At 39.8% G+C, this 8,666-nt stretch overlaps 1 protein-coding gene across 1 annotated transcript; it reads left to right on the top strand.

Annotated features, from left to right (window-relative positions):
* The first annotated feature begins 3,888 nt into the window (after nt 1–3,888).
* On the top strand, nt 3,889–8,257 carry LOC143886725 (transcription factor SRM1-like). The gene is made up of 2 exons (XM_077390827.1): nt 3,889–4,385; nt 7,420–8,257. Exons 1-2 carry the CDS (start codon nt 3,985–3,987, stop codon nt 7,964–7,966), a joined length of 948 nt encoding a protein of 315 aa, XP_077246942.1. The 5' UTR covers nt 3,889–3,984; the 3' UTR covers nt 7,967–8,257.
* Nucleotides 8,258–8,666: the final 409 nt, after the last annotated feature.

Consider the following 8,666-nt stretch of genomic DNA (forward strand, 5'->3'; position numbering starts at 1 on the left):
TTGAATATGTGCTTCTTGGAATTGTTGTGGCTTTTGCAAATACGTGCAGATGTAAATATCAACCAAAAAATACAGGGGTGGCCCGGGGAAGGAAAGGGCACGAATATTTTGTAAATGTGTGGGCCCCCACTGCCGCACAGATGTAAGAAAGACCGTGTAAATATCAACACAAAAATACATTAAAACGGGTGGCCCGGTGAAGAAAAGGGGGTGAATATATCAATTCCCCAACATTTCACTTAGATTTGGCTGGCCAACGCCGAGGCCCTTTGTAAATGGGTGGGCCCACAGTGACATATATGGGTGAGAAAGATCTTTTAAATATCAACCCAAATATACACCACAGCGGGGTGGCCTGGAGAAGAAAGGGGGGCTTGTCTTTCCCCCAAAATTTAACTTAGATTTGGCGGGCCCGGCAAGGCCCTTTGTAAAAGGGTGGGCCCACAATGACATACAGTTGTACGGACGACCTTGTAAATAGCAACCCAAAAGGTAGGGCGTATCATTTTATTACACCCAACTAATGTCAAAGGGGGTGTAAGTATAAAACGACCACATGGTGTCTTCGTTAAGTTCCAAGGGCAAAGAAAAACTATCAAGGGGGTGAATTAATCCTCAAGCAGTGAAACATTCTCACAGAAAATTTCAGATATTGTCATTAAGGCGAAGATGTTTTCACCCCCTGCAGTAAGCATTCGCCCCACTTTTAACGTGATTTGACGTAAAAAGCGTTGAAGTTGCCCGGTGTTCCCATTATAAGGGTGCGAATGCGTAATGTAGGGGGGTGAAAATAACATATCCTCTTTTCACCAAAATACCCTCTCCCTGTTAATCCCTGCCACGCTGTGAAAGAGCAAAGTGTCTTTTAACGGCTTTTTGTCTTATTCACAAATGTTTGTTTGTCGTCATTTTCAAGGCCATTGTTCTTTTGTCGCTATATGTCAATGATTGCTAAAAGCTTTACTATTTGCCTTCACAAGTCGTTCTTTCCCCAAAAAGCCCATGATAAATTTCAAAATACAAATACCATCCGTTTGGAAATGCAAGGGACTTTATTTATTTGAGTCAAATTTTCATTGAATTTTCTGAAGAGCGCTCCGCTACTCCTTTGCTGCGTTTGGTTGCTTGGAGTGGTCGGAGAGTAGTGGAATAGGAAGTCAAAGGGAGTAGACAAGCATTTTGATTTTCCTAGAATTACTTTGAAAATTTTTGTAGTAGTAGTTGCGCGGCAAATACTCGGAGAGTAGGAGAAAAAGTGGAGGTGTCATTACCAATATAGGGAGAGACGAGAGAGAGGGGGAAGAGAGAGATAGAGAGAGCATCATTCCCTAGAAAATTTAGCCATAATTGTTTGCTTTTGGAAAAAGGGGACAAGAAAGAGACGAAAAATTATTACATTAGAGAAATCCAAGGGAATCAATGGGGGTCCAATACATTTTGGCAACTAAACTTGGAATAGCATGCCAAATCCAAACCAAATTCCGACGGATGCCGAGCTTTTGTGCAACCAAACGAAGCAAGGAATCTATCATTCTTCCACCCTCTCGGTAGACTAGGGGCGCTCATTGCTCTGGCTAAGCCCGAAATCACGGTCTTTCCTTAAATCTTCCAAAAATTGGATCCCGCATAGGGGTCTATGGTGCTTAAACAAGATGTAGTGGCAGCTGTTCAGGAATGATTCTTGAAGGCTTACCTTCCTCAGTCTTACACCTCCACCACTCTTGTGTTGATTCCCCAACAAATTGACCCCTACCGATTTATTAGATAAAGAAAAAGATGATACAATCAAAGCACAAAACCATCCCTAACATGCGAGAGAGGGAGAGCCAATGCTCAGGTAGCTCAGCACATATGCGAGACAAGCTCCAAGCCTAAGAGATCTAAATGCTCGATGCTTGTGAATTACATAGTCAAAGTTTCATTGATACAAAGTAAAATGCATGTTAAACTACACTAAAGGCAAGTTTGGCCACCATGAATTTTTTCCATGGAACACTCATTTCTGTGCGGCCATAAAATCCCTATCAAGTTGAAGGGAAAGTTTTACAATACAGCTGTGAGGCCAGCCATGCTGTACGGCTCAAAATGTTGGGCCACCAAGAAGCAGCATGTGCATAAGATGAGTGTAGCGGAGATGCGAATACTTAGATGAATGTGCGGCCACACGAGATTAGAAAGAATTAAAAATGAAGACATTCATAAAAATGTGGGCGTGGCACCAATTGAGGAGAAAATGAGAGAGCACCACTTAAGATGATTTGGACATATCCAATGTAGGCCTTTAGATGCTCCGATAAGAAGAGCTGACTCGTGCCAAATTGATGGAATAAAAATAGGTAGGGGCATACCGAAAACAACTTGGGTAGAAATAGTGAGAGAAGACTTGATAGCTAAGAACATAACAGAGAACATGACCTTGAATAGGATAGAATGGAAGAAAATGATTAACGTAGAAGAACCCTACTAGAGCTAGGATTAGAGCCGGGTAGATTCCTTTCACCTTCTTCATAAAAATTTTCTAAAGGATTCATTTAGCCGACCCCAACTAGTTTGGGACAAAGGCTTTGTTGAGTTGAGTTGGAACACTCATTTGCGTTGAGATCGAGCTTCTAGCTCAATGTTCAAGGCTTTGTTCTTCAACCTTGAGGTCAGAGATTTAATCCCAACCTACCTACCAAAAATATCGTCCCTTAGAAAGAATTGGCTACAAGTGTAATGCCTTTGCGGCTGTGGTATTAGACTTCACTCAGGTTTTCGTGATGCAATGAATAATCTTTTCGAATCTTAAAAAGTTCATCGCTGTTGCATATGTAACCAGTGTTTAAAAACACGGATGTGACACGGAACGCGGCCAAGAAAAATCCTTGTCGACTCGGCACGGACGCGGCCAAGAATGTAGTTAACGTGGTTATAACTCGGGAGAGTCGAAGGAGTTTTTATTGACTTTGTAGGGCAAAACACAAAATGCGAATGCAGCCAAGGTAAAAGGGAGTCGACTCGGATGAGTTCTGAGTCGAGTCGACAAGTTTTTAAACACTGTATGTAACTACTAATGCAGTTCCTAGTTAAGAAATTTACATTACTCGGTGATCTTTTATGGCAACTAATGTATGACACACGCACGTTCGTTGAACTCCTTCTGACTTGAGATTTTCTATATATTGTCGCTACGACACAAGCACGTTCAGTGAACTCCTTCTGACTTGAGATTTTCTATATATTGTCGAGATCTTGGCCATAATGAAAAATGCTACTTATGGAGCATAAGATGGACCGACGGCATGCCTAGGCGTGATTATTGCTACGTGGCAATAGCTTTATATACTAAATCTTTATAAACCCTTAGAATCTTTCGTTACCGTCCATTGTCTATATTGACTTCCGTACTAGGCGAAATTACCATAATTACCATTTTCCAGAGTTCATTTGACAAAAGAAGCAACCGAAAACTCTACAGATTAATCATAATGACATCACCTCATGAACACAACATATCCTTACAGAGTCGGTCAATTTGGGCAAATTAACTTTTTTTAAATCCAAATTTTTTTAGGAACCCAAGGTGGCACCATAAATTTTATTAATAAGAAAAAATAGTTAAACGAAGAGGACATAGAACCTTGCCTCTAACCCAACAAGATACAAAGAAAAATAAAATAAAACCCCGCTACAAAACCCTAATTGACTATTACCAAAGAAGAAGGGCATTTCGGTCATCTCAAAAAAACCCATCCTTGTCATCAAGCCCAACTTCTCCAATTCACTAAAAATAGTAACAAAATCTCCTGTCACATCTAACCCCCAGAAGGGTAAAGTAGTAATTTCCACAACCCAAAATTTTATAAAAGGCCCCCAATCCCAGAGGTCTATTTCACCAGACAAAGGCAGTTGATCTTAGAGAGGGAGAAGAGTAAATCTTCCATTGTGAGAGAGGGAGAGAGACAGAGACAGACAAAAAAAAAATCTTTCTCTCTCTCTTTATAAATGATGGAATGGGAAGATTTTACAACATTTTCTTCTCCCTCTTCATTGGTTGGCAAATCTGAAGAATGGTCGGCTATAGAGAACAAGATGTTCGAGAATGCACTCGCCATGTATGACGAGTGTACGCCGGACCGGTGGGCGAAAATCGCGGCAGTAGTGCCTGAAAAAACTCTGGAGCAGGTGGAAAAGCACTACGAAAAGCTCGTGCAGGACCTCAAATTCATTGAGGATGGACTCATTCCGATCCCTCTTTACCTTAACGAGGAGGAGCTTAATAACGAGGACCCCCCTGAGTTACCCGAAGTCGCCCCTAAGAAGAAAAAATCGCTGTTGAGGAAGAAGCAGATCACTGCGGAGCAAGAGCGGCGAAAAGGGGTGCCTTGGTCAGAAGACGAGCACAGGTTTATTGGGTTTTTTTTTCCTTTTGTTTGGAATGTTTGAAAATGCTTTTTTCTAGGAAGTGATATATTCGACCCCATTTTTTACTTGGGACAGCCCCCTCTAGTGTATTTATGACTACTTGTTTTTACTGGAGAGGGCTGTCCCAAGTAAAAAAAAGGGGTGAATATATTATTCCCCCCTTTTTTGGGTTGTTTGTGGATTCTGTTTTTTGGGTTTTGAGAGAAATGCATGGTTGGTTTGATTTGTTTACGGTTTGACGTGATTTCTGTGATTTTTTTTCCATTTTTTGCTATTTATATTTGTTGAATGTTTCCTTGGCCTTTTTTGCTGTGGATTGTTTCGTCATGGGGGAAAAGCATGCCCGTTTTGTTGGTTTTACTTTTACTACCAACATTTTGATGGAAATTCATTTTTTATTATTATTTTATGGTTTGAAACTAGTCATTTTCCAAATTTTTCATGGGAAATGATATCTACGCCAAGGTGTTTCGATAAACAAGCGCTCCACGCCTCCACTTGCTTATCTTGTTGTGTAGTATTTAAAGGGATTTCAGAGGATATTACGGTTCTCAAAATACTCTTTAAACTCTTTAAATACTACACGACAAACAAGTAGAGCGCATGTTTATTGAAACACTTGGCGCATATATCATTTCCCTTTTTTCTTTTGTAATCTTTTTGGACTGAATTTCTAGGAGCCTTGTTTAATGAATTTATGATTTTTATTGCTGGGTTTTCCATTTTTTTCCCTATATAAAAAGTGAGTTTTTATATGGTGCCCGAGCATCAAGTCCCATGCGGGTGCGGGCGGTACCGCCCTTGATATTTTATCCAACGGCCGCTCACTCTTTAAGAGGCTGCTGTTGGATCAAACATCAAGGGTCGTAACTTGCCTCTTGGGCACCATATAATTTCTCTCTCCGATTAATGCGTTTTGGTGCATTTATGTGATAATGCATATTGGTTCCGCAAGGTGGGTCCTATGGCATCTTTCTTCTTTGACCCTTAGATCAAAAGAGAAATTATATAGAGGCCATGCACGCACGTGTAGCCCAAAAAACAAGAGTGGAGGGTGATCCAAACCATTCATTCGTTGTGCCCTAATGTAGATAGGGTGTGCCCAGAAAAAGTTCTACATCAGGCAAATTTGGTTTAATTCTAACAAATTTGATTCGATTGAGAAGGGGGAGGATCCCCCTTTCCAAGTATGATTTCTATGTTATGTATGGCCGTGCCTAAGGGCATATCGGTTGAAGTAGATTCTTCTTTTTGATCAATAAAAACCCCTTCCCAAACTGTACAAGCTTCTTCCAAAGCATACGGCTTTCTGGATGTATATGATGATATCTAGACAGATGGATCTTATATGAATCGTATGATGAAGTAGGATGACCCTAAACCCTCCGATTTGTGGAGGTTTAAAATTAATGGCAGAGTATAAAAACCTTCCCGGATCAGAAGGTTAGGTTCATCTATGATGAAGATTTTCTGGTCACACCCTATTTGCATAATGGCCCAACGAATGAACGGTTTAGATTACCCAAACAGCGTGGGCCCCCACTGTATTTTTGGGCTGCACGTGCATGCAAGGAGGTCCACCGTATAAATTCTCTAGACCAAAATATTTAAAAAGTTACCTTTTTTTAGCTTCATGCGATTTTACATTGGGAGAAGATTTTTTATTTTATTTTATTTTTTATGAGTAAGCCGGGGTTAGGCAAGACCCCCACGAGATTTAATTAATGAAGAAAATTTTACAAGATTTTGGGAGAAGATTTTATTTTTTGAAATGGATTTTGGGAGAAGATTACTCTCAACATTGTGTAGGAATGATGCCCCCACCCCCTAACTTGATTTGACGTCAAAAAGCGTTAAAGTTGCTCTCAATCACGTTAAAAGGGGGGTGCATAATCTGATAGTGGGGTGAAAAAATCATCTCCCATCATACAAATGGTTCATGTTTTTGGAAGAATACTAGAATTGCTATTGAGTATCATATGACTTCTTCCCTTTTTTGGCTTAGGTTACATGGACTACCTACTATTTCAGCTTTCATGAATGAGCCTTACCCATTAAGGCTCTGTTTGTTTTGGATTTCGAGAACTGTTTAGTTTTGAGAATGATACAAGTGCATCCCTCCATATAGCGAAGATTAATGGTCAAGATTGTCAAATCTATGATAGGACTAATCAGGACCCTCGGATCAACCAACGGATGGCACGGATCGACGATCAAGCTTGAGATGATGCCAGATCATATTATCCAAACACATTTGTCAATCTTGACCATTAATCTTAATCATGACATGGATGGATGCACCTCCATCAGAGTCAAATAATCAAATTTGTACTCACAATCGGTACTCAAGATCCAAAACAAACATGGATGGTAAACATTTTTGGGATAGTAGAGCGGCTTTCTGTATTGTTCTATATTGGTCTTTCCTTGCATGTATCCTTGGAAATGAAACTATCTGTTGTGAATGGATATGGGCTTCTTTTTTCCTTTCTAACCTTTTGTTTTGTGTAAATCAGTCTATTTAGTGTTGAAGACATCTCATTTAGAATTTATATTTATTTATTCTCTTTTTAGATTGCTTTTAGTCAAATCTTGTTCATCCATTCATCTCTCTTGATGGGTAGTGAACTTCTACTCCAGTTAAATTTTTATATCCTATTATCGACTTGAAAACCAGTACAGATAATTTATGTTTTTTGGACTTTAGAAGTAAAAATAAGAGAGAATCAAGTTGTAGGAGATAAGTTACTGGATTTTGGGGATTGGGCACTGACAAAAACATATTCCTTTCAGATATTGAATTGTAAAAAAGAAATGCATGGAGTGATTTTATGTTCCCAAATTCAGTTCTTCTTAGCTGAATCTTTCATGTTTTACCAATCAAATGAAAATTACTTAAAATTTGTCAAGGATTCCGTGTTTATATATGCTTTTCCTGCTCATTCATTATTTTATATGATTTAGGATTTCTTGAAAATCTAATTTACTTCACTCACATTGCTTTTCTTTACTCAGGTTATTTCTGTTGGGTCTAAATGGTTATGGGTGGGGGGATTGGAGGAGCATCTCTAGGAACTTTGTTGTGTCAAGGACACCAACCCAAGTGGCTAGCCACGCGCAGAAGTACCAAAACCGCATGAACAAGGGTGCAACCAAAGGTCAACGCCCGAGCATCCACGACATCAGGACCGTCAGTTCGCCACCGACCAATCTCCCCATCAACCCTCCTCTGCATTCCCTTGTTTTTCCCTCTCTTCCTCTGCCCTCCCCTGTTTTTCTTAATATCAATCCCCCACCAATAACCAACACCCAACCTTGGAACATACCAATGATGGAAGGTGATACTGATACTTCGCTTGTCATACCGACACCACGGCCTACCTTTTATGCCAACTCCAGCGGTGTCGGGAGCTTCCCGCCGGCCAATTTCGAGGGTGGAATTGGGAACTACCCATCCACCGACGAAATGGGCGGGTTCGGAAACTTCCCCCCACCAAACATTTTGAGCAGTGACCCACCCTTCAGTTCGCAGATTTCTGATTGGCTGAAAAATTTGAACTGAAAGCAGAGGAAATGGAGAACCGTTGAATCCTTAAGAGTCTATATGAGGATCTTTATAGACAATCTATCTATCTATCTATCATCCTTCTCTTAGTTTTTTTTATGCCTAGTTTATGGTGTGTCTCTTTTATTAGTTTTTATGTAGGCTGCCTTCAGTTCATATCATAGTGTCTGCTTTCCTTTTGTTTTCAGTTCAGAAGTATACCAAAAGAAATAGAGTGGGAAAGTTTATACTGTATAGATGAGAGGTTTCATACATAGGTCCAAAGTATGTAAAGCTCTCTTTCATAGATCATACACCTCTATTGAAAAATATCTATAGAAAATCGTATTTCCCTTCTATTAATGGAATGTGTGCTTCTTGGATTTGTTGTGGATTCTGCAAATGTGTATCTGAAATTATGTTGACCTAAATACTTCTATCTCGAGGATAATAACCATAATAATGAAAAGGGAAATGATATTTTATCCCCCTCTGATAATGGTTTCAAATTTCGACCGAAATCTGAAATTTCGGATTTCGGTTGAGACCGACACCGAAACGTACCGAAACCTAAATGGCCGAGACTTACCAAATTCCGGCAATTTCGGCGAAATTTTGAAAAAAAATATTAATTTATTATTCTTGTACCGAATTTCAGTCCCAAAAATCGAAATTTCGTGAATCTATACTAAATTTCGGCCGAAATTTTGGTTTCGGC

The sequence above is a fragment of the Tasmannia lanceolata genome, unplaced genomic scaffold (assembly GCF_043159265.1).
Source record: "Tasmannia lanceolata isolate RefF3 unplaced genomic scaffold, GAP_Taslan_0.1 ptg000011l, whole genome shotgun sequence".
Taxonomy (NCBI): Eukaryota; Viridiplantae; Streptophyta; class Magnoliopsida; order Canellales; family Winteraceae; genus Tasmannia; species Tasmannia lanceolata.

Coding starts and splice junctions, on each gene's coding strand:
- LOC143886725 (XM_077390827.1), top strand. CDS start 3,985: ATGATGGAATGGGAAGATTTTACAACATTTTCTTCTCCCTCTTCATTG. Junction 4,386..7,419: donor TGGTCAGAAGACGAGCACAG/GTTTATTGGGTT, acceptor TTCTTTACTCAG/GTTATTTCTGTTGGGTCTAA.